The sequence below is a fragment of the Apteryx mantelli genome, chromosome 1 (assembly GCF_036417845.1).
Source record: "Apteryx mantelli isolate bAptMan1 chromosome 1, bAptMan1.hap1, whole genome shotgun sequence".
NCBI classification, from domain to species: domain Eukaryota; kingdom Metazoa; phylum Chordata; class Aves; order Apterygiformes; family Apterygidae; genus Apteryx; species Apteryx mantelli.
In genome coordinates, this window is record NC_089978.1 from 152,777,332 (window position 1) to 152,803,621 (window position 26,290).

Here is a 26,290-nt window from a genome sequence, read left to right on the forward strand (position 1 = left end):
TAGGATGAATAACAAATATGCACTCTGCCAATTGAACAGAATCACAACTTCTATCTCGGAGTCATAATTTGCTCATCCACTAGAGATGCCTAGCTTAGATTTTGCATCTTTCCATTGGCATTCTGGGGAACAGGCAAGCTGAAAAACTCAACAGTCCCATGAACTTAGACTTCATAGTGGGCTTAACAGAGTTACACACAGCAGGCCACAAAACATGGCCACAGAAGGCAACAGCAAGTCTAGAAGTGTAACGTGACTTTTAAAGTAGCAGCATTAAGGGCAGAGATGTCTTTTACTGCAGACCAGTTTACATCCCCCAGAAGCAAATGGGAACTTTACTACCAACTAATGGGACCAGAATTGGACTCTTTTTTCCAGTATATTCCAATATCCCAAACTCTTTTGTTTTACCTACACTGCAAACAGTGAAAATCAAAAGTATTATTCCATTGGATTACTGTCCTCTTAGCTTAACCACATTATAAACTGAATAATCACTATATAGAAGCAGTAGAAACCTGGTCATTTGTTGAATTTAAGCCTTTACTGCTAAAACACTAATAAACATACAGCAGTAAACTCTCCTCCACCACCAGGAGGATGTTATGCATCCCACAGATCTTTACTGTATCTGGATGCTCTTGTCCTAACCCAGACTTATAGGTTTACAAAGAGTGGCTAGATTCTTATAGACTGTTATGCCATGGGCAACGAGATAGCTATTGCAAACTGTAGTGTTATTTTAGATTGCACCATTTAAGCATGACCCAAATCCATGCCAATTTGCAGTCACTGAAGATCAAATAGGGACATGTATCACTTACTGTGACTGTGTAACTTAAAATTCCTCAAGTCACTGCTCAATTTTTGACTTCTGTAGAAGTTGTTCTCACTCTTCAAGGCTAGTTTGGGCTCTATAAATTTTTGCAACTTAGAGAATTAAAAAGGGCCATTTCAAGGATGGACTGGCCTCAGTTGCATCCCATATTAATTTGTACACATTATAACTGGAAATGTCCCTGTGCATTGCAGCCTGCTAGGTCCTGATATTTGGTTATTATATCAATGGAACAATTTTATAACCAATGGGTCAGATTCATGGGTACTCTCAGACTGCTTTGCATCACTCCACTGACATAAAGCAGCCATAAACTTGATTAAAGTGGATGATTAAGCTGGGTCTGCAGCTGTTTTACATCACCAGAGCACAGCAAAGCAACTGGACCATACTGGTGAACGTGGCCCCAAAGCTGTAGCTAGTAAAGTCCTCCTGTTTAGATGAAATCATGCCTGCTGGAAATGACCACAGATCACCTGTGCAGGCAGTATCATTTATCAGCAGGCACGTTTATTACCATCTAAATAAGTATTTAACCCAGAATAAACTAAAATGAAAGAGCACCTGGCCAGAATGCAAACAGGAGAACATTGTGAGCGTATAAAATTTCAGGTCTTGCTTGGGTTTTGAAGACGTTTGATCGTATTGGAGAGACACTTCCAAAGACCTGCTGCCCGAGCTCTATACAACACAGGAAAGATGCAGCCACTAGCCCAGCCCAGGAAAGAAGACTGCTTCTTTCCAAAGCTCTTTGCTAGCCCTTGCTGGAGAAGGATCTCTCCATTCCTGTCTTCCTGCTCTGGGACGGTTTGTGTTAACAGCAGAAACCAGTCTGCAAAAGTCCATGTGAACAGGTTAATGTCTGATTATATTATCCCAGAGTGAGGGCAAGGGCAGTTAGTTCGCTTGCACCTTTATTTCCTTCCCTTCCAGCCCTCTGAGTGGGCACAGGGCAGGACACAATCTTAGTGTTCTACTGTCAAGGCGTAAAGGCAGATCACATTTGCAACCCAAACATCTTGTCAGTGTCCCTTTGTTTGACACATTTTAAACATCTGTACCTGCAAAAATTAAGCACAGATTTTCATGCAACATCAGTGGGTTTAAATAGCCAAAACAACATTTTGTCCCAAACCTCCAGCTCTTTATCCAGGACAACTAGCTTTGACTATTTTTTTTCTCATTTAAATCTCTCTGCAATATATTCTTCAGCAGCTTCTGTGGCATGTCAGAAGCCCATATGCCAGCTGACATCATTCTCTAATGCTAAGATTGACATACATTTAGCTCTACATGGTGGACACACTCAGCTATGAGCAAGTAGGTCATTGGTGGCATAGGTTTGACTGTATTATTTAGCACCCTCTTTCAGGAAAAAATGCAAAGCAGCTCTGAGATAAGGCTCAGGAATAAACCTCCATTATCATCTTCTCTTCATATACATATACGGGCCAGGATATTTCAGGGGAGGCAGAACAATGAGCGTTCAATTCAGGTTTTAATATTAAACAATAAATAAATTGGCCCACTGTTCAAGTCTAGCAATCTCTACCAGCATTCAAGCAGAAAGATGCCAAAATGCTGCTGCAGACAGCAGAGATCAGAAGTGTCACATATGACTGCTGACACTTCTGATTTCTACAGTGAACCCAGATTAACGGAAACAACCACTGGCAGACTTAGGAGACCACTGAACATTTCAAAAGGCTAATAGGAATGGCCAGAAAAGAAGGAGAGAATGCATCTCTGTGCTAAATGCCTTCCTCTCCTTCCCCCAGCCTATCCAGGAGAGGAGCATGGCATATTTTCTGAGGATTACCTCAAATTTACTTTGCAACTTGCGTTCAAACAGTCTGATTCTAACCTTAGTGACACCGACTTCCCCCAGAGTGACTGAGCCAAACTCAAGAATGTTACTCCTGATTTATACCAGTGCAAACAAAGTAAGAATCAGACCCTGGGTTTTTTAGCTGTAAAGCAAGCATGTGGCAGGAGAGCAGATGTTCCAAAGGGAACTTGCAAATAGCAAGAATTAGAATGGTCTGAACCCCAACCAGTGTATCTACACCCCATCTTTAATGCCTCAAATCCCAAGAAACAGTAATTTTTTCTTCAGTCTCCTGTCCTTTCTTCCCCAACAGATGCTTATGAAATGAACTAGGGGCCAAAATCTGCCCTGACTCACGTCCCCTGTAAAGCCCAGTGATTTCACATTCACAAAGCCTAGCAAAAGGCACAAATCAGGGCAGAAAGTCACTCCAGAAGCCTCTGATGCAGTCTTTTCAGACTTTCCTGACTTTGGCTCATGATCTGCTGTATCACACTCTTAACTCACTGCAAGGGAAGGAGAATGGGAAGCATACTTGGTTCCTAAAGGAGAGGTGTCGGACAGGGTCCTCAGCTGCCAAGGAGATGCTGCTGAGCAAGATGAAAAATAGGATCAGGTTGGTGAAAATGTTATCGTTAACGATTCGATGGCAGTGGACACGAAACCTGCAAGAGAGAGGAGAGGCACAACTTTATCTCTCAGAGAAAGGCAAGACATGGGTAACATACCCCCCTCCTCTTTTGCCAGCAGGACTGGACCTGGAGGACTGCTCTGCAGAGCAGATTTGCTCTGCCCCAGCAGCAGGGAAAATCACGGCCCAGGCAGCTGTGCTTGGCCCTGCTGGGTGCTGTGCTCCCTTGGATCTCTGTATCATGAAATGATGCACAAGGTGTGATAGGCTGCCTGCAGGACTCATGTTTGGTGCATTTGAAGGGAGAACAGCCAGCCTCTCCCGACAGAGCCTTTTGTGATTTAGATGTGGTCTAAAACCTGCCAACCTGAAATTACATCACTTGCTTTCATTCATTGTGAATTAGTTAGGAGAAAGCAGCAGAAACAGGCTTTGGAGTGGCTACTGTCTTTCTGAGCTGGGACTGGACTGTCACTGGGCAGGAGCCATGAGGGATCCATCTGCTACCAGGGCACAAAACCCAGCAAAATGAATGTAAGGCAGGCTGGCTTCTGGAAAGGGCTTCTGGTCGGACAATATCATGCCAAGCAGGGTGTCTGCCAAAGTTCAGCCTAATATAAAGTGCTCGTTGCTCTTAGCAGGAAACCAGCACAGGAAAGTAGCAGTCTCCCATCAAATGGCAGTGTGCTTACTTGACATCATTAAAGCACTTTCCATACAATATCAGAGTATGAGGAGTTAAGTCTCATAACAGTCCTATGCATAATTCTAGAGGCACTTCATTAGTCTGTTTAGCTCTACTTTTGGCTGTTCAGCCTCCAAGCCCCTATTATACCAATTTTACAGATGATTGTAGAGGTTAATTTACTTCAACAAGCAACAGTGGGTGGGTGGCAAAGTTGACATTACAGTCCATGAGTCCCAATCTTCGTCAGTCCTTCCCTGTTACACACATATCAAAGGAGGAGTGGCACAAGCCCTGCTGTGGAAAGACTGGTTCTAAATTCCATTTTGTTTTTACAGCTCTGCCTTACTTCAGGGCTGTATTTGGAAGCGTAGTCGCCAGAAAGATGTTGGGACACATGGTATTGCACAGAGCACTGGGCAATGAGATCACTTCTGCACCCTGGAAAGATATATAAATTGCTTTCTGTGACAGCTCAACCCTCTACTCACAGTACTTGTCTCACACATCCGTACTGAGAAGAGAGGTGGGGCAATGTGAAGCCACACTGCCTGCAGGAGCCTGAGGGAAAAGTGTGAGAGAAGAATTATTCTCCTCAGCCTGCCCTGGGAGCTGTGGACTCTCCTCTTCCCTGTCCTGTTTCCTGCATGCTTACTCCTGAAGGGTAGGAATAAGCAGAGACACAGGAACTTCCTACTGGGAGTAGGTTTTGAGCAGTCATTAGGACAAGGGGTCCTACCTCATGCTTGACTGACTGCCTGATGGCTTGTTTGAATTTGGACCTGTGTATGCTGCAGAATTCCAATTGCTGACTTGCTTCAGAGTCCCTTATTTCCAAAGCTTTTGTGATTTGCATTTTCAACCAGCCTTGCAGGTGCCCTGAACTCCCACTGAACAGGCATATTGTCAGAGGGCTTCCTACACTCAGGCTTTCATGGAGATTTCATGCCAGGGCCTTTGAAGGAAAGACTGGTGAAAAGACACCTCTGATATGAACTGCTGAAAGGGAGCTCCACAGCATAAAACCTTTGGGACCCAGGGTCAAAGGGGTACCTGTCTCCTTCTCCTGGTTCCAGCAGAGCAGCCTCTTAAATACCTGTTGTTAGGACTGAAGATGAAAAATGCGCTGGCATCAGGCATGGGCACAGCCTTTTCCTTGAGGTGCAGTTCCGACATCGGGCGAGGCCGAGGGCCAACAGGCATCTCAGGTTCTTCCTCATCTTCCTCTCCTGCAAGAAGCATTTTTGTCTTTTAATGCACAATACAATCCATTCTACAGTTCTGAGGTATTTGTCCCTATCAGAACTACAGCTACACGCTTAGGATCATCAAAATGGGAAGAAGCACGCTCAAGGTTCTTTGTCCATTTCCCTTCTCCAAGGCAGCATCTGCTGTCCAGCACCCTTCCCGGCAGACATTGATCTAGTCTGTCTGTAAAACCATCAATGCTGGTAAGTCCACAACCTCCTCATAATGGTCTCTTCAGATGGTTCACTGTCCCTTCTATAAGAAAGCTTCTTCTAATGGCTAACTTGAATCCTTCTTGCTGCAGTCTAAATCTGTTAACTATTGTCTTATTTTCCATGGACACAGAAAAGAGATAATTCCTTTCTCCTTTCAGCAGTCTTTTATATATGTGAGGTATGTTATTATGTCTCTGCTAGCTCTTCTGGTTCCTAGAGTAAAACAAAAGCAGTCTCTCCTAATGTGCTGTGTTTCCTAGACCTCTGATCATTCTTGCTACTTTCCTTTGGATTTTCTCCTGTTTTCTCCCACAACTTTCTTGCAGTACCTGCAGTTTAGGTCCTACTGGTGCTGAGGGAAACTAGATTACTTCTTATATCTTATAATACTATTTTCCTGTTTGAATGTCCTTTTTGGCACCTTTTTCATCACATTCTGACATTAATTTGCCATCAGTTTCTGATCTGTGTAAAGTACAGATCCTTTTTGGCAGAACTGCTGCCTAACCTGTCATTCCCCTCTTTGCATTTGTGCTGCAGATTATTCCCAAGAGTGGCATTTTGAAATCATCCTTATTGAACTGCATCTTATTTTCCTCAGATCGCTCCTCCAGTTTATCAAGATCCGCTTTTCTCCTCTTCCTCTGTGAGAGCTCTGCATGGAACCATTGCCACATTTGGAGTTGCGCCCGGATGAGTGCACGTATGCCACAGAGCAAACATGGAGGATAGGCACTTTGTCTTACAACAATCAGAAATTCTTAAAATTGTCACTTTTCAGAATTCAGAAAAGAGAAGAATGAAAGGGCAGGCAACAAAGCTGAGACTTTTGAACCTGATGCCTATGAAGCAGGACTCCAGGCACTGTGCATATCATTGACTACCCTCAAGGAAGAAAACACAGAGATGGGGACTAAGGGGAATATGAAAGAGTACCTTCCACTTTTGAGGATTTCTCCTACCTGCTGAAGCGAGATGCTGTTTTGTAAATGACATGATAGGATCTTGCTATTTTGAAGTTCACAATCCTCTCATTTAATTAGCAAGACAAAAAGAAATATTTTAAGGGAGCCTGACAGATTAGATGCAACTCATTCATCTTCCAGCTAAAGTAAAGAAGGAAACTCTAGTTAAAAGGTTTATCTGGACTCCATGAAGTAAGATAAATTCCAGAAAGAGCCTGTTCCTTTAGGGTCAGGTGCTGTGCTTGGCCTGGTAATGGACACATTAGAAAGAACAGATGAATCAGCACAGACCCTAATCTGGATATTAGAGACAGCAGAAAAGTGGCCTTTTCAATGCATGCCATTATTACATGCAAATAGGCTTCTCTCTGTACACTTCCAGTAGCAGGAATTCAGCTCGAATTCACTTGATAGATTTTTGGATAAATGTGTGAGCTGGTACAAGGAGTTTGTACTTTTTAAGCAGGTCTATTTTTTAACAGCTCAATTTTCTTCCATAATATACCTTATAATACTCTTTCTACAGGTTTTATTGGTTTAAGAAGCATTCTTCCAGAAGTACTTTTGTGTACTTGTAAAATTGGTGTTAATGCTCATAATAATATAATAATTACAATACTTTGAACTTACATCTTATCAACAGATTTCAAAGTGGGCTGGCAAACAGTGAGAGAGATAAGCACATCTTTTTTCTTTAACAGTCTGCAATACCAATGTCCCTGATCACTTAGAATATCTGAGAGCTCTCACTTAAAAGACCAGTGTTCTGAGTCCCAGTTCTGTGCCTTTACCATTGGATCACTCTTTTTTATTTTACTCAGAGGGTTGTTGAAAAAAAGTACTTTCAAATGGGCATGGAACAATGCAGAAGGATCAGCCCCATGAAGACCATAAAGAACATTGTTCCTCTTCTCTTTGTCTTGTGTCTGCCATAGAGCGAGAAATATATTAACAATTCTGGCAACCATATAGCTTCAGACTGGAAAACATATTCAGTCTCTCAGCTGTGGAGAAAAAATAATGTTCTAAACATTTTTCATTTAAAGTAGGGTCTAGGGCCCAGAAGAAAGGACAAGCTGAGGGACAAATACTCGAAGGGCAACACATGATTATAGCCTTAACTCAGGCCACTACCTAAGCTATCTGCCAGTATAAAGAAACAGTATGTTGCATAGCTGCCAACATGCATATAAGCAAAGGTCAATGCGGTATTCATAAATGTGCTGGGGGGCACATCTGCTGCAATCCAGCACCTGCTCTTTGACTATATTTTACACCTAAGGTATATTTGTGTTTAAAAAGCGACCCTTCTAGTGAAACCTGCCCCGGAATCATAAAGAAACATGACTCAGAGCTGCCAAGTTCAGATCTAGGTTTGAACTCTCCTGAATTGAAGGAAATTCAAATCCAGGACTGTCATCTTGAATTATGCCTCATTAGAATGCTGATGTCCTTTGGCTGTGAACCCATAAGCACACACATGAGGCTACAGTGTAGCACCAGTTAGAAATTTGATGATGAGAATTTTTTTTCTTGTTATACAAAGACCAGAACTCCTGTGTAAGGGCATTACTTTGCTTCAAGCTCCCATGAATCATTCCAAGTTTTTACCTTCATCTGATGTGTGGCATTCTTTGTCTGTTTCTGTACTAGACTGCAAGACTTGCTCCCTGTCTTCCTATAATAAACATATCATCATAATAAATTGTCTAGTATACACAAATCTCTGGTAGAACTAGTCTCGCCTTCCAACAAAGGGGATAGGCAAACTGATGAGTTGCAAGTACATGGAGGATTCTGGGGGATAAGAGCAGTACTGTGTAGCAAATACAGTCAAAAGAGATTATGGAGAAAACTCTGGTTGAGTAAATGGAAACTAACAGGAGATTGGGTGGGGTAGGTTTGAAGAATAAAGTAAAAAATAGATGAAGTGACCATTTCAAATTGTTTTTGAATACTTGATTAGTGTGAAGGATTTTCAGAGGATGGAATGACACACAGCCATGGGAAGGTCACTGTCATTTAAGACCTTAAATCATAAACTGAAAATTGGCAGAACCAGCTAACTGCAGCTAAGAAGCAATAGGAAGCTGCACTCCAAGCGCAGCTGAAATGCATCAACATGCAAGAAGTGGGCAGGAAAAGGTGTCCCAGATGGACAGGATGTGGTTACACAGCATCTCCTGCAGCACAGCTAGACTGAATAGCTATAAGCAAAAGGACTTTGGACTGGTCGGCTGGACACAAGAAAGCTGATAAAGGAACAGGGGTACACACTGGGACTGGGAAATTCTTGCTTGCTAATGCCAGAGGAAGCCTTGGAGCCTTGTTCCCCAGAATTGACTATCCAAGACAGATGCTACATGTCATGTCAGCTCAGAGAGGACCTTTGTGTTTCAGAGCTTTATACAGCAGAATGGAAGAGATGACTATGGTACATCTGTTCTAATATCAGATTTATAAAAATTTACACTATCTGAACCTTACCATGAATTCCACGAGCTCTGAAAGAAGCGGTCAGTTAATGGCATGAGCTGTTAGCTCTCATTTTCAGCAAATAGCTAACACTCTCAGATGGTTTGAAAAGAGGAAAAGTAACCTCAATCTTTACAAAGGTAGAAAAAAAACAGTTCTGGCAACAATCTGTTTAGAAACAGTATGATACAACGTCAAATTATCAAGGTGCTGTCCCTTTGCACTGATAAAACTTTAGGAGACAGAGGATAACCTAAGCATTTGGAAAACCAAATATGTCAGGAAAACACAGATTTTTCATTCAGATTCTGGGTTTGCTTTAAAAGTATGCCAAGCCAGGGACTGGCACCTCAAAGTAGGAGTTTAGAAATGCTTTTACCTAATTTTCTGCACTCTAGTCCTAGCCATGGCTGCAGATAAAACATCTCTAACACAAATTGTAGATGGTAGTTTTTGACATACAGTCTTCACGCTGGGTGATTTCTCAGTCTGTCCATGAAAGGTAACTAAGAAAGCAATTCTATTATCAGTAGGCTTAAATTTGCAATACAGGAGGCTGCATATTCACTTGAAAAAAATGTACGGGTCTGCACATCAAAACCAGTCAAGAACCAGGACCAGAACTGTCCCAGGCTGTTTTAATATGTGCTTGTTACTAAAGACTCCCCCAACCTCCCTAGCAACTGACGATGGGTGTCCACTAAGTGGCCAGTGCCTACAGGGATGCTTGGAAGATTAAAGCCAGAGTACTCTCCCCCAGTCAAGATAAAACAGTATTGCATGGCGTTGGAACCACAGTCTATTCCTGATTAATGGGCTACAAATATTGATGAATACAAGTGTAGCAAATGCAGGGGGGTTTGTATTGAAAATCAAATGGAAGGAACAGTTTTACTTTCTGCTTGTCTGAAACACTTGTCCATCTAAAATGAACTATTGTGTCTTTTTTCACCCTATCAGACCAACCTATTTACAGACATTTATTAAGAATCAACAGAATAAAAGAGAATGTGACTTATTACCTACTACAGACAGTTACATAATCATAGAAACACAGAAAAACAGAGCAGGAAAGGATCACAGAAGACCCTCTAGTTCATGCCTCTGCCAAGCCAGGCTCACCCAATTATTATATGTAAGTGTTTTCTGGCAGATATTTTTCTGACCTGTTCTTAACAACAGTCAGGGATGCTGTGCTTCCACAACCATCTTCACAATCTTTTCTGGCCTTACCATGAGAAAATTCTCCCCTAGTGTTATCTAGTCTGTTGCTTCTTATTTGTAAGAAGGAGAAGGAGAAAAGATAATTCTTCTCCTACCTGTAACAGCCTTTTATGCATTTGAAGACATCTCTCTTCAGTCTCCCCTACCTCAAACACACACAGTTCTTTCAATCTTACTTCCTGCTTCCCACTTTCATGAGGACCCAGGGAACTACAGGCCAGTCAGCCTCACCTCCATCCCTGGAAAGGTGATGGAGCAGCTCATCCTGGAAGCCATCTCCACGCATGTGGAGGAAAAGAAGGTGATCAGGAGTAGTCAGCATGGCTTCACCAAGGGGAAATCATGCCTAACCAATCTGATAGCCTTCTATGATGGAATGACTGGCTGGGTAGATGAGGGGAGAGCAGTGGATGTTGTCTACCTAGACTTCAGCAAGGCTTTTGACACTGTCTCCCAGAACATCCTCATAGACAAGCTCAGGAAGTGTGGGTTAGATGAGTGGACAGTGAGGTGGATTGAGAACTGGCTGAATGGCAGAGCTCAGAGAGTTGTGATCAGCAGCACAGAGTCTAGTTGGAGGCCTGTAGCTAGCGGTGTCCCCCAGGGGTCAGTCCTGGGTCCAGTCTTGTTCAACTTCTTCATCAATGACCTGGATGAAGGGACAGAGTACACCCTCAGCAAGTTTGCTGACGATACAAAACTGGGAGGAGTGGCTGATACACCAGAGGGCTGTGCTGCCATTCAAAGAGACTTGGACAGGCTGGAGAGGTGGGCAGAGAGGAACCTCATGAAGTTCAACAAAGGCAAGTGCAGGGTCCTGCACCTGGGGAGGAATAACCCCAGTCACCAGTACAGGTTGGGGGTTGACCTGCTGGAAAGCAGCTCTGCGGAGAAGGACCTGGGAGTGCTGGTGGACACCAAGTTAAGCATGAGGCAGCAATGTGCCCTTGTGGCCAAGAAGGCCAATGGTATCCTGGGGTGCATCAGGAATAGTGTTGCCAGCAGGTCGAGGGAGATGATTCTCCCCCTCTCCTCAGCCCTGCTGAGGCCACATCTGGAGTACTGTGTCCAGTTCTGGGCTCCCCAGTACAAGAGGGATGTGGCACTACTGGAGCAAGTCCAGCGAAGGGCCACAAAGATGATTAGGGGACTGGAGCATCTCTCTCATGAGGAAAGACTGAGAGAGCTGGGCCTGTTTAGCCTGGAGAAGAGAAGGCTGAGAGGAGATCTTATCAACGTGTTCAAGTATGTGAAGGGAGGGTGTCGAGAGGATGGGACCAGACTCTTTTCAGTGGTGCCGAGCGACAGGACGTGAGGCAATGGGCACAAACTGAAACACAGACACTTCCATCTTAACATGAGGAAAAACTTTTTCACTGTGAGGGTGACAGAGCACTGGAACAGGCTGCCCAGAGAGGTGGTGGAGTCTCCTTCTCTGGAGATATTCAAAACACGCCTGGATGCAATCCTGTGCAATGTGCTCTAGGTGACCCTGCTTGAGCAGGGGGGTTGGACTAGATGATCTCCAGAGGTCCCTTCCAACCTCAGCGATTCTGTGATTCTGTGATTCTGTGATTCATTGCTTTCACCATGCTCCTCTAGACTCCTTCCAATTGAACTCCACTTCTCCTAAGCACAGCTCCCAAAAATGAGACACAATACTCCAGCTGAGATTTTCTTAATGGTGAACGGAATAAAAGAATTGCTATGCTCAGGTTAGCTTTCACTGGCCTGTTAGAAGTAACCCGTAAGTTGATTGAGTTCATGTTTTTCCTGTTTATAAATTCACTTTTTGTTTGCCTTTTGCAAAACAGTACCATGTTGTTGGCCTGTTGAGTTTGTAATCTGTAACAAGATTCAGATTCTTTTCTCAAGACTGTTACCTAACTAGCTGTCACCTAAAATCCTTTATTTGTGAATTGTTTATTCCCACCTATGGGAATTGCACTCTCAATTTTTTTTAAACCATTTCTCCATTTCCTCAAGATCTCTTTGAATTCTAATGCTGTCCCTTGGGCATGCTTCCAGCCCCTTCTAGCTTCATGTCATCTGCAAATATAATAAGCACACTTCCTCTTCCATCATTCAGGTCATTAACATTGACCCTGGGATGCCCTTGTGTTGTAGAACCTCACTTGAGCAACTGCTCTCCACATAAATGGTCTGACTGATATCTCTCCCAATCATCTAGACTGTGTTTTTCTAGCTGGCTTATGAGAATGTTGTAAGAGACAGAGTCACAAGCATTAGCAAAGTTAAAGCATATGACGTCTACTTTTCCTCCTCCATCTGCAAGTCCTGTTGGCCCCTTTTAGAAGAGAATTAGAGAGGTTTGACATGATTTGTTCTTGGCAAATCTATGTTGGCTGCTAGTCATCTCCTTATCTTGCAGTCATATAGTTTGTTTAAGCTTTTTTTCCAGCATTTTTCCAAGAATGGAAGTTTCGCTGACTAGCTTATAATTCCTCTGCTCCACCCTTCCTTAAAAGATCCAGCCTTCAGGACTTCTCAGCGAAAAACTGCTAGAAAAGATTGCTTCAATCAGCTTTTCAAGACCTTAGGAGGAAGATAATTAGGTCAAACTGATTTAAAAACTAGCCTAACTCATGCTCTAGCTTGTTCTTTTCCTACTCTAAGCTAAGAGCTTGTGCCTTTAGTATTCTATTAATAAGTCACATTGACTATTTTGATTAAGGAAAAAAACTTGTGCAAAACAAGGCAGTCAACACTTTGGCTTTCATGAGTATCTGTTAAGGGTCTTCCCTGACCAATGAGTACTGAAAAAAGGACTGAAAATATACATATAATCATATAATGTGGGCTTTATAGAGAAAAAATCAAATGCTGTTAATCAGTATAGGGACTGGAAGGGATCAAGTCCACACCTCTGCAAACACTGGCAAGCGCATCAACTTGTCCCATCATGAAGGCATTAAAAGCTCAGCACACCTGTTGCCTTTGGACTGTACCAGACAGAGCAATCTGGCTCTATGTGCATTAACAAATGGAGCTTCTCTTTCCTGAATCAGGGATAAGAAGAAGCAGAGAAATACCTGGTGCTTCTGTTGTGGGATATGGGCTCTTTTCTTCATTTTCATTGGGCTGATAATCATCTACGTTGATCTGACAGAAACGGAAGAAGAAGAGGCAAAGCCTTTATCAGACAAGGCAGAGCGTTTTCCTTCCCTCAGAAACCCAAGCTGTTCTTGCCATCACTGCACAGAGAGCGGTGGCTGGCAGCAGACCTTGGTAGCAGGTGGGGACTCTCCATCAGCAGTGATTGATTTCAGCTCAATTTTCTCCTCCTTTGTCTCCTCCTCCACAGCTGCTTTTTCTATCTCCTGTTTCTTTTCGGGACTAGCAGTCCTAATAATTTGACAAGATAAAAAGCAAGCAGTTACAAAGGTGAAAAGCTGTTTCCCTTTCAGAAACTTCATGTAGTATAGCACACATCATGAGAACACTCAGCTGGCTGGCATGTCCGTCCTCAACCCAGCTTACATACCAGCGGGTTCCACCTTTTTATCATCTGCAGGCAAAGGCAGAGAATCTGCTCTAATTCTCTGTAGCATCCTTTTATTTTGTAGCTTTCTCACTGGCGTGTATTTCTGTGTGTGTGTGTGTGGGTGGCAAACAGTATGTGCCTGTGCATTTGTGCACATGCATATTCTAAGTCTGTGACCAGAGATCTCCTCTTCATTCACATAGTTCTACCCAATGACAAAAGCATGAACTGTCTTCAACTCTTTGTGATCTTCAGCTGTTTGTGATCTTCCATTAGGTTGCCTACCAACATTTTGGGATCACAGTTTGCCCCTTGCCCCACTCCCAGTCATGGAAACCCTGCTGACTGGTGTGCAGGACAAAGCAGAATGATCTCCTCCAAACAGCCTGGAAGAAAGTGAATAGAATTAATGAGCAAGGAGAGGCTTCCCCACTGTTGGCAGCTGGGAATGAAAGAGAAGCTCTACACCCAGCTCACGCCTCCTAAGAGTCTGCAGAAACACCAAGAGAACCGACAAGAAGAGAACAGGATGTGGCATCAAAAGAGAAAAAAGCAGCTGAATCTTGTGTCATAGGAATGACAATCCTTGTCATGCCTTGAACATGCCTGTAGTCCAGAGCAATCAGAAGGTAATAAGGAGAATGAAATGGCATCACACTGACACCATTTCACACTCTTTCTCCACAGACACCCTGAAAGCTCATCAGTCACCCAGAGTTCCTTTCCTCTGCTCACATCATCACAACTGTGGGGACTCCCAACTCACAAGACCTTCTTGTCTTTTAGTTTCAATTATTTAAAATATTATATATAAATAATTACATATATAATCATATAATTCTCTCATATATATAATATATATATATACACTCCCAGAGAAACAACACATAACACATACATACCCACACGTATATATGTGCATAATGTGTGTGTATATACACACACACAAATGCATGAATATGAGTATAGATATGTGTATATATATATATGGGTTTACCTAGCTAGTTTTTTCCTTTCTTTTTCCTCTTCCTCCTCTTTTTGTGCAGATGTTAAACTCTCAGCATCAGCAAGGTTGTCCACAGCAATGGCTAAAAATACATTCAGCAAGATATCTGTTTGTGTTCTACTTAAAGAAAATGGGCTTTGAAAACTGCAGAACAACATTGTACCAAGGGTGTCTTGATTGAAATTTTTTAGCAAGCTGTCATCAGATCTCCCAGATTTTCCAAACTTCCAGTTCACACTAATGTTCAAGATGCGCATATCCAGCATGCACAAACCTACACCTTCCATCCAAATGGCTAACACACTGTATGGGGTTTCCAGAATGATTGATATAAAGCATCCAAGTCCAGACTTGAACACTTACATTTTAGTTTCTGGTTTCTCAAAAGAGTCTCAGCAGATCCCACTGAAGATAAGTGGAACTGTGAATGCTTTGCATCTTTGATAGCTTAGGTCATTTTTATTAAAGCACCTAAATATACATTCAAGAGCTTCATAATATTAGGTACCTAGGCTTCCTGGTTTTGGCCTATGTACTCAAGTTGAACAACCCCATTATAGGTACTCCCACAGACATGAGTATATCCAACAGACAGTAAGCATTTCTGAGGAGACCATAGAGAAATTCCTTTGGGATTTGAAGCATTGAAGGGACAAGCTGGTAACCCTGCTGTCTCCCAGCAGAGAGCCCATGCATGGAAGCTACATTATAAATCAGGCATGCACGTGCAGCTGAAGGGCAAGAAATCATAACTTCTTTCTTGTCTTGCCAGTCAATGTTTAGTTCTCATGCCACAAATCTGAACATCAGCCTCTTTACAAATTTATTGAGAGTGGGTCTTATTACACCATGATAACTTTTAAATAAACTCCAATTCAAGGCCTAGTCTTGAAGTACAACCACCCTCCTCCCTGGGCTCCAAGGTCTAATGGCTCCAAAGCTAGCCAGCATGTGGAGCTGGCTCACATTTTCCTCTGCAGTTCACAAGGGGATCCAAATTGTAGCTTTTTGTAAGCTGTCAGGCAGGCTGCCTCATTCAACCTTCAGATTAAGTGGAATTGCACCATCTCACTTTGAAGAAAGGGCATGCAGGTCAACTGAAATGTCAGATAACAGGGTTTGAGAAATCTGAATTATGAGAAAAGGTCAAAAGAGCTGGGCTGAGTCTACAAGGTGGCTTTATAGAAGAATCAGTATAAAAGAAATATCACCTCTGACTCAATAGGGTTATTTATTAGGGAAGCAGAAATTAAACATGAACAAATCTGGAGCAAACTGAGATATGGAACAAAACCATAGTTGTATGTTACATGCAAATTCTTATGAAAAGACACTCACGGCCTAATCACGCAATGTACTTTGTACCTCCTGGGATACGTACAGTGCCCTCACTTCACCCTGAAGCCAGAGAGACTGATAATACTTAACACCAGCTCAGGCTAGTGGATAACAGAGCACACAATTTTCTATTTGAAGAACACATGGATTGCAGTAAGTGAAATGGAACATGGTTCCCGTTAGTTTATACATGAGTTAATATATGATTTCACATAGATCAATCATGTCAAACATATGTTACTCCTATTACAGCATTTGTATATAGCATATTGTAGATTATACGTATTTTTGTTCCACATAAGGTTTGGATGAAAGCACGTGGAATATATTACTGAAAAGGCAAATAAAGCAAAAATACATAGTAAATACAGTAGGTGGACATAGAGATTAGCTTCTGGAGAAGGCAGAAAAGAAAAACCCATGGGGGAACTAAGGGGAATAAAAAATAAAACCACTAAACATGTAAAGTTTCTAAATAAAAGCTGGCATGCGGAACTGGCATGTAGCTGGCTCTTAGAACTGTTTATGTGCCTGAAGTCTTAGCACTAGCTAAAATTAAACAAACTTGTTTAACTTTTGGCACTGCAAAGCCAAAATTCCTTGGGAGAAGGTAAAGATGTAAGGTATGAAATTCATTATTTACTGACATGACAAAGTAGTAAAGGGTGGCTTTAAATTCAGCCCCACTTGGAGAAAAGATAGCATCAAAGGATACAATTTCCACAGATGAAGAGGATGATGAAGTAAATACAGACCAACATTCCTGGAAAAGAGGGGCCGCCATAAGCCATGATCCCATCATACATCACCGAATTCCAGTCCTCCCCAGTCAGGATCTAAATGACACATTCCCACCAATAGGGATACAGTGTTAGACCACACAGAGAATTTGAAAAACCTATTAACACAAAGATATCTCTTACTATCCTACAGATCACACCCTCCCCCAGGATGCTTGGGGACTCTGGATGTGTCCATCTAGCAAATTTAAAGAAAAAAAAAAGAGAACGCAAAGCGGGCTTGTGCTCTAAGTATTAAGAAACTAGAGATGTCCCCTTGAGGACTGATGTTTGAAACCAAACAGCTCTGCAAGACAACTCTGTTCAGGTCTCCCCACCTCTCCCAGACATTTCCCTCCCACATGCCTGCTGTTTCAGACAGGCTGTGCAAGCCACAGCACTGAAGACAGCACTCAGTGCAGCCTTCCCTGCCACTTCTCTTCACCATGCATGTGCAATCACGATCCTGATGCTCTTGACTGAAAACAGCAGCCAGCTTAAAGGGCATTTGATTTCTCTTCTGGTGCTGTGGACACATATTTGTTCCCCAATACTGTGTGACTGGAGAGCACAGCTGCAGGGTTAGGCTTTGGCGCGTAGGTGCTATCCTGGGACATGGTAATGGCCATTCTCTTGTCCCACCCTGCTAAGCACTGGACATCTCGCTACACATGAGGACTGCAGCTTTGGTTTCCAACTTTGGGAGGGAGAACCCCTGCTCTAACAGCACAGCTTGCTGCCTGGCTCCTAGTGTTGTTAGCCTAATTTCCAGTCTCAGGGACTGTGAGCCTGCAGAGGAAGGGTGCAAGACCTGCTCTCTCTCTCCCACTGCAAGCACAATGTCTTGGCCTCATCAGGACTGCTCTTGCCCTTACCTGAAACACAGTGAGGAGGGACTGGGGGAAGTTATCAAATGTACTCCTCCTGGTCTGCATCTCATCAAAGTTAAACTTGCCCCCAAAGAGCTGCATTCCCAGGAGTGAGAAGATGATAATGAAGAGGAAGAGAAGCAGCAACAGGGAGGCAATGGAACGGACTGAGTTCAGGAGTGAAGCCACGAGGTTACTCAGAGAATTCCAATATCTGGGAGAGAAAAAAGAGGTGGTTAAAATTTCTTCACTCCAAAACAGGTGCTCATGGACTGCAGAGGATATTGGTTCAGACTGCCTTCTGCATATAAGCAGACATTTCCAAACACCCTGTTAAGCAGTGAATCATTGATGTGCTTGCCTAAGATAATGAGAACTACTGCAGCTAATGAGTAATTTTACTACCACACATGTACATACACAATCCCCTCCATCCCCCACCACATACACACACCCAGAAGATTATTGCAGCACTCTCCATCTAAGGCTCTGCAAATCTTCTATCAATATATGGTGATTAGTTCTTGCTGCTTCAGTGAGTTACATTCTCACCAACCTCATTACAACCCTCACAGATGTTATGGCAGCCAGAATACCTCACTCCAGAGAATGGCCTGTAATAACTAATAGGAACAGATGGGGAAACATTTTGGATGCAAATACAGACTTGTCCAAGAGCTAGTGTGCGTGTATATGCACTTGTGCTCACTCATGGATAGAGGCTACTAAGCTTCCTGGGACTGGGAAGAATGAGGGCGATATTAAAGGTCCTTCTCCTCCTCCAGTGCTTGTTTTATATAGACCCTAAAAGAGAGACTCCAGATCTACATCCATAAGGCCCTGAGTTCCCATTACTCTTGGAAGAACACACCATCACAACTTCTTGGGTATCAAACCTACTACACTTCCTCAGGCAGGCTGGAGAACAGGGCTTAGCGATGGGTTCAAGGACAGCTGGCCAAGACATTTTCAGAATCCCCAGGGCACCAAGGCACCAGCTGATCACAATGACCAAAATCAACAGATATTCCTTCTGTTCTCTGGGACTGACAAAAATTTCTTGGATATGACTAAAGTGAAGCCTACTTAGACCAGCTACTGAGAGAAGGACAGATGACTTGTGGCCTCACACAAACTGACAGAAAACTATGACTTCTGCTTTTAGAACAGCTACCATTAAAGAGGGATGATGGCTAACCCCTGTTCTTCCACACTGTATTCAGACTTGTGCCTGGATCAAATTGATGCGTGATGAAGAGAAAGGATCTTCTTGCCCTTGTAGTCCCATTCAGGGATCAAAGAGATGCCAGTAGCATGTTCTACCCCTGCATGAGAGTTTGCTTGCTTTGCTAGCTTGCAGAATAGCTGTGTGTTGGAAACGGCAGCATTTTTCTAAAGAATCCACCATATCACCCATGAAGCAACTTTCATTTCAATCTTGCCTCAGCTCAGTGGCTCCTTCCCTGCAGTTTAGTCTGTCATAACCACTTTTATGCAGTTTTGAGCTGTCATTTTCCAATCATCTCACTTTGAATGCACATTGCTAGCAAACTTTGACAGCTTGCACGGGTCAGCAAGGCAGTAGTGATCTCTGAGTCTTCCTTTTAGCACCATCTCTTCCAGCCTACCACCATGCTTTGTGCTTCCCCCCGGACAACTTCCTCTGCTCCCTTCTTCCAAAGCCTGTAACAGGGGACCTTTCTTTCCTTAAGGGACTCTAAATTTCTAGCCATATTTTCCACAGAGACAGAAGTTCCACTTGAGAAGACGGCAGACATGTCTAGTGCTCTCACTCCTCTGAGTAAGTCTGATCCTTCAACATACAAATCTGTCTGTTCTGCAGGCAGTGTATTCATTAGAGACAAATATTCTTAAAATCCCAGTTAAATTAATATTCCCAAAAAGTCAGCATAAAAAGCAGGCTTTCCTTCTCCCATGGGAGACAGGAATATTAGAACAGCCCAATCACTTTGTAAAGGTTAGCAATCTGATTTGCAGAGGCACTCTGCCATGTCCTCTTAAGTTCAGCAACTAGTTCATCTCCAGGGGCTGAGCTTCAAAGAGAACTGTGATGTTTTCCCTCCAGCCTAGCTTCAGCACTTCAGAGAAAACTAAAATGCTTTAAACTTTAACTGCAATTAAACAGATGAGCAATGTAAAACTACAGAGTAAAGGTAAGGGCATAGAAGCTGCAGGCTCAGTGCCACCAAATGTCCGCATTGAATGTGCAATGTAACAGCTCTCTGTATTTGCGTTTATACTTACAGCTCACATATTTTCAAGCTTTGGGAGGAAGGGAAAGTGACTCAGGAAAAGGGGCAAATTTATTCCTGATGGAACTTCACTGGCTTTAGCAGTCTTACACCAGAAACTGATAGGGTCCTGAATATCTCTCCAAGTCCTCCGATGTCAGCCAGGACACACATTTTCTAGGTCTCAATCTAGCAATGCCCTTAAGAGCACAGAATAAAGCCATTACAAATGTGAATACTCTCAGTGACTCACTTAAAGCTTAAATGCTTTACTATCTCAAAACACAACTGCACAGACTTTTATGAGGTCTTCACTTCCTACAAATGGCTGAGACTCTCTTACTTGAGATTCAGTTTCTTATGCAACAATCAAACTTCAAAGCAATTAACTGAGATGACCTGGTGATAAGATTCCTGCTATTTTATCTGTGCTCTGAGTGCTAATTAGAAATACAGCACCCTTAAAAAAGCAAACAAACCAACCCCCTCCCCCCCCAAAAAAAAAGAGAAAAAGAAAAAAGGAACGGATAAGGAGGGCTTGACTTGACTAAGAAGTGGAATTAATGAAGGTCTTATCGTAGTGTCCTAGAAGCCTGAAGTTACCATATGTCACATTAGCTGGTTGCAGAACTAATACGAACACCACCCTCAAAGCGAGATCTGGGGTGACTCAATGAAACACAAGGCTTCTACATCAGGAATGAATGAAGCCCAGACAAAGAAAAAGTCTCTGACCACTCCATCCTCTTCTGTTAATATACTACAAAGGAAAAAAAAAGAACAGTTACAGTAAATCTCATGGCACTGCTGGACAAAATCAGAGATTTTGGACCAGTCAGCATAAAATGGGAGGTACAAGAGAAAGAATTGCTGCTTCCTCAGACTTCTAGGGAAATGAATGCGCTTCTTGACATCTCCCACTTGAGGAGCTCAGGCCCTTGAAGATGCCAATGAACAGGTCACTGCAAAACCCCAATGAGTAGGACATGATTATGATCCTTGTTTCAAAAGAGAGGAGTAAGATGCAGAGAAGTTATATGTTTGTTCAATATCTCACACAAAACTTAATTGCAGAACTGGATTAGAACCTAACATCTTTCTTTATTCTCTTGCCTCTCCTCTTTATTGCCTTCCACTATGTTTTTATGATACTGGCAATCACAGATGCAGAGCTTGAAACAGTAGCAATAGCTGGCAGGCTCCTTGTAGTAAAGCTTCCCACACTGCTTGTCCAATATAACACCACTCTGAACGTCAGTACAGGAAAGGGGGCTCTGTCTCTCTTCCCAAAAGTTAACAGAGAGATATCCACAAACACTTAGTGGTGGGATTTGGGTTTAAAATATTGAATTTCAGTTTACTCTTGCAAATAAATTGATTTATCTTCAGTATATAATGGAATAAATACAGGGATTTATAAAGTAGTAAAGGACTGCGTATAAAGAGACAATCATTTGTCTTCTCTTAGCAAAGGAAGATTTTCTGGACAGCACTGTAAAAATTAAGGAGAATAAAATAAATAGATTATTTTGACTGCTTGCCTAATGCACAAGATGAAATAATTCTGAATAGTACTTACAATCTTGAAAGAAATGTTTGTTCTTGAAATTCTGACAGTGTTTTTTAAAATGATGTGCTGTTCATCTGATGGTATCTTTATTTGTTTCTATTATACTATGGAGCTATATTCATGCTTTTCCTAGAAGTGTATCTTCTTGATGCACCCAAAATTTGTCTGTGCTTGATGCTTACTGTGGAATATCCACACAAATATATAAACACTAGGCTACCTACTGATATACACTTGCTAGAGTAATTTCCCTGCTTTGTGCTTTTTTAAATCCCCTTGATTATCACTGTTTCCAGCTCCACTGTATGTCCATGTCACTGCTTGTGAATACATATTTGACATAAAACATTATACTGTCATCCCTCTTATCCTTCTCACCTTTCCAGGATTCTATCCTTCTATATTATCATTGCACTCAGGTGGCGTGTTCTACCAGTATTGATAATGTCAGTGTCACTAAATCATCACTGTGTTTAGAGCTGATTGAATAATGGAAAAATTCGTATTTTACCAGAGAACATCAGAAGTAAAAATTAAGCATTAATGCTAGAACATTCTCTCCTGCAGTCAGACATGAGTGGGCCTAGAGTACTGCTTGGAGGCTTGTGCAAGGGCCTTCCTCATGAGGGTGAACTTCACCCACGGAGGCGAAAAATCATGAAGAAAATTAAAAAACACAGATAAATCTGAGACTACTGCAACCTACTTGCCAATATTTTAGGAACAGGAAAGGAGACAAAATCCAATTAATACATTATTCATTACTCCTTAGCTCTTACTGTGCTTTACACATAGACCTCTGTACAAATTACAGGACACTCACTTCAGGTAACATTTACTGCCATGCAGAACTATATTTTAGTTCCACTGAACGATGAAGATAAATGTAACTAGTCCTATGGCTGGTTGGTTCCTACATTAAATCACTGTCAGAAGCTTTTGAAATATTTGAATATTCCAATATCTCAACTTTCCTAAAGTATTAGTGATAATCTGTTAGTGTTTGCCTTTTTTTTAGAGAATTCTCCTAACTAGATTATATACTTTGTGTAGAAATGGAGAAAAATCCTGAAAAAACAATGACCTCTTCAGGATGCTGTGCTAAATCTTATGCTTTTATAGCTGTTGGTATGTTGCCCTGGTTATCTGATTACTCAACGCCTGAAACAGCTACTGGTTTCCCCAGAAACCAAGACTGGAACTCAGTAATGATAGCTTTCAGACCCAAAGATCCAGAAAACACAGTCACCAAACCAGAGCTCCCCACTACTTCTAAAAGGGCAAAGATGCCTTTCTTGCTGGAAACCCTTGTTAGCTGGAACATTTTTCCCTCTCCTATGATCACTGTTCTATGCAGACCATATTTTTTTCTTTTGATAGTTGTAGGCTTGCTTTGGCCACTGTCTCTTAGATTGCAAACTGATTTCTTGTCTGCCATCTGACCCTGAAAACCATCCACTGTGCCAGAGAGCTGAGGTTCAGAAGCTTTAAGGGTAAATCTTACATGATACTAGAATCCAAGCCTGTTGTTTTCTTCTGCCTCAAAACTCTGCCATCTTGACTGTCTTCCAGTTCTGGTCTTGTTTTTCTCATGCTCTGTGTTTTTTATCCAAAGTTTGTCAGAAATTTCCTTTTGGGGGAATTTAAAGTGATTCTAGGGACTTCATAGCTGAGCCTGCAAAAAACTCACTCTTTCACTACCTCAATCAAGCTTTTTATAGAATGCTAACTGGCACCCACGTGGGAAAAGGCAGGCCCTGTGCTGCGTTGGGGACCACCTCGGCAGGTCTGTTCCAAGAGCCTCCATTTGGGTAAATTGGAAACTGACCTCTCCTATGACCTCTCCTCGAGCTGAAAAACTCCTGCTAAATCCAGCTGGTGTTTTGGAGGTGCCTGATTGCAGGAAGTGGCTCTTATTTAATAGGCACCTCTGTGCGTTTATGCAGAGAAAATACATATAAGGAAAAGGAAAAAGAGGGGAGATTGGACTCTGGAAGTGTCTGACTTTTTCACAGAACTGCTGCTGTCACGCTAGGCTCTTCTGAAGGAGAAGAAGGGCTGGCAAAATCTTTTGCCTACAGCTGCTGGTGTTGACACTATCTACCTCTCAGGACACTGTTGAGTCCACTGGAGCTGGCATGGGCTCCTCAGTCAAATGTTTTTGCTCAGAGCAGTCTTTCGGGCTCCTCTCTATCACCATAAGGCAACAGAAAGGTCACAAGGCTATCTACTGTTTTATTTTCACTTTTTCTTTTGCAGGCAACTCTTAAAGCCTAAGTTCAGCTCTTATTATCCCCACAGATTTCAGTTAATCAATCTGCTTGGTATAAAGCGTCCCCAGCCCCCTTTGTCAGACTCTGCCCCAATCCTTGCCACTTACATCAGGGACATCCAGCCCTCCCCATCCTGCACCAGTCTTCAGAAGATGAGGACCATGAACCTAGTACTCTCACTACCCAATTGATGGTAGAGAAAGTGAAAAGACAGGCATGCGTGTGTCTTGTACCCATATGTGTTGTGCATTGAGAAGTAGCCCTCCTTCATTTCCAGAGATGACCTCCAAGAAGCACAAAAGTACCTTGTGATTTTAAATATTCTTAGGAGTCGAACACATCTCAACACCGAAATGCCCAGCGGTGACATGATCTTTGTCTCAACCAGAATTGTTTCCAGGATTCCTCCACACACAATGAAACAGTCAAAACGGTTGAAGAGGGACACAAAATAGGCCTGGAGACCAAGGCTATACATCTTCAGCAGCATCTCTGCCGTGAAAAGAGCTAGCAGCACCTTATTGGCAGTGTCTCATGAAAAGCAAACAGAAACAAATTAATGAAACTTTGTCAAAAGACCATAACAGCCAACCATCAACCCTTGCATATGAGAAACCCCTTCTGGGAACAATCTAAAAGAGCAACATCATCTAAGTTTGGGTCAAAGAATGACCTTCAAAGTGTGGCCATCTCATTCACAGAAATGTTTTACAAAGATGCTTACAGTGCTTCTTATGTATTGCACATATAGCTGTGATGTATTACACAACCCCACAACCTCTATGGCAGGAATGTGCCATCCTGTACACAACCTCCCATCACACTTGTCATCTGCAGATGAGAGTGGGAACAGAAGCTGCTGTGATACCTGCTGTTGCTTAATTAAGCCTTTCAGCTGCTCTTACCTCCATTGAGGATTCAGCTGTTCTGCAGACAGAGGAGAACTTTACAAATCATTCTTTCTTCCTCACCTCCCTGGTAACTAGAATTTATCATAAACGCCATTTCAGGGGAAACTTTGGGGGACCTGTGGCTCCCAATAGTCATCCATAAATTGGAATTCTAACTGCTGCAGATATATATGTAGTATAAGCTCCTGATTTCACCTACACCCATTGGAACACTGCCTTGGTTGGAAAGCAGGAAGCTATGCATTCCCAGAAGCCTCTCCTAATGGAGGCAGGTTTTTTGTTGTGTAATTTAGTTTTTCCAAGCAAACTATATTTGCAGCTATGTGTACTCCTTTTACACTATGCGGCCATCTTAATGCATCAGCTCCTCTCTCATTCCCCTTTCTTGACACTGACAATAATAAGCAGAACCACTAGCCTCTCCTCACCTTGGACCTCAGTGAGCCAGTCTGGCTGGTTGTAGTGTTCAGAGGCAATGGTAAGAGTGTTGAGAAACACAAGGAAGATCACCAACCAGTAGAAAACATTGGACTTGACAGCAGCTCGGCACTTTCTTCTGCAGAATCGATTCCATCGGCGCCAGTAGCGGCTTCAAAAATTAGAAAAGAAAAAGTACTTTTCAGATGGGGCTCCTTAGGCTATTGCAAATCTCTCTGTCAACTCTAGTCCTGATTCATTGTCCATGGGTGGTAGAGAATAACTTTAAAATTCATCCTGAGAAATGTTCTTTCATTTTTATCTGAGTCAACAGTTTTGGCCATCCTTCCTTTAGCTATAGGAATAAAGTTAGCCCTAAGTCAATTTGAAATATTTAAGGATGAATGAACCTCTTCAAGCAATGTCTTAATCCAATTAAGACATCCATCACCACTACTGTGAGAGGTCTTTTAGCCCAGTTCTCACAGAAATCATTATTCTTCTTGTATTTAATGCTTGTGGACTGAAATGGGACCTGTTCCAGCATCAGGATAGTCAATGAAAAGATGTCCACTCTCTACCATGGACCTTTGGATAAAACTCGTGGAGAGATGGGGTCAAATAAAACCTCAGGAGGGTTTCCAATATTCAGCAATGTTCAGGACCAGGCCCAAATCTAAGGGCTAACTCTGAACAGAAAAACAAAACTCAGGGGACCTCAGCATTGCACCTTCATGCCTGGAACTAAGGATACCATTTGCTAATCAACAGACCTTTTTAAAGTTTGCCTTCCATGAACACATCCCCTTGTGCCACTGATTTCTGAGGGTAATTACTAACCACAGAAGATATTTAAAGCTAATTACACACCTCCTACTCTTCAGAATTTAACTTGCATAGCAACCAGTTTCCAGGCAACACTTGCCACTGTATAATAAATCTAATAGTTTTATACAGATATTATATATATATGTGTGTGCATGTGTATGTGTGTCTCTATAGACAAACACACATACAGAACATTACAGAACAAAGTGGCAAATTGAGGAGAGAACTTCTATAGACTAATCTTCTCTTTGATATTATTTCCAGTGATAAATTGTGACCATACTTGAGGTGAGGGTTCAGCATCTAGATAAACTAATGCCAGGCAATATGAACATTGCACACTGTCCAAGAATTCTGCAGCAACATTTTTAACATCTGAGCTGTTTTTAGCTATACAATTTGTAAAAGCATCTAGTCTAGGCAACACAAGGAT

At 42.3% G+C, this 26,290-nt stretch overlaps 1 protein-coding gene across 1 annotated transcript in view; it reads right to left on the minus strand.

The window, feature by feature from the left end:
* Positions 1–26,290, minus strand: part of CACNA1C (calcium voltage-gated channel subunit alpha1 C) — a 500,936-nt gene that overhangs the window by 89,908 nt on the left and 384,738 nt on the right. The window contains exons 12-20 of the mRNA XM_013947219.2: positions 25,041–25,201; positions 24,007–24,232; positions 17,613–17,820; positions 16,674–16,794; positions 14,612–14,726; positions 13,355–13,475; positions 13,163–13,232; positions 5,079–5,211; positions 3,202–3,331 (exon numbers count right to left, since the gene is read on the minus strand). Of these exons, the coding sequence (XP_013802673.1) occupies positions 3,202–3,331; positions 5,079–5,211; positions 13,163–13,232; positions 13,355–13,475; positions 14,612–14,726; positions 16,674–16,794; positions 17,613–17,820; positions 24,007–24,232; positions 25,041–25,201 (1,285 nt within the window). The remainder of the gene's footprint in view (positions 1–3,201; positions 3,332–5,078; positions 5,212–13,162; positions 13,233–13,354; positions 13,476–14,611; positions 14,727–16,673; positions 16,795–17,612; positions 17,821–24,006; positions 24,233–25,040; positions 25,202–26,290) is intronic.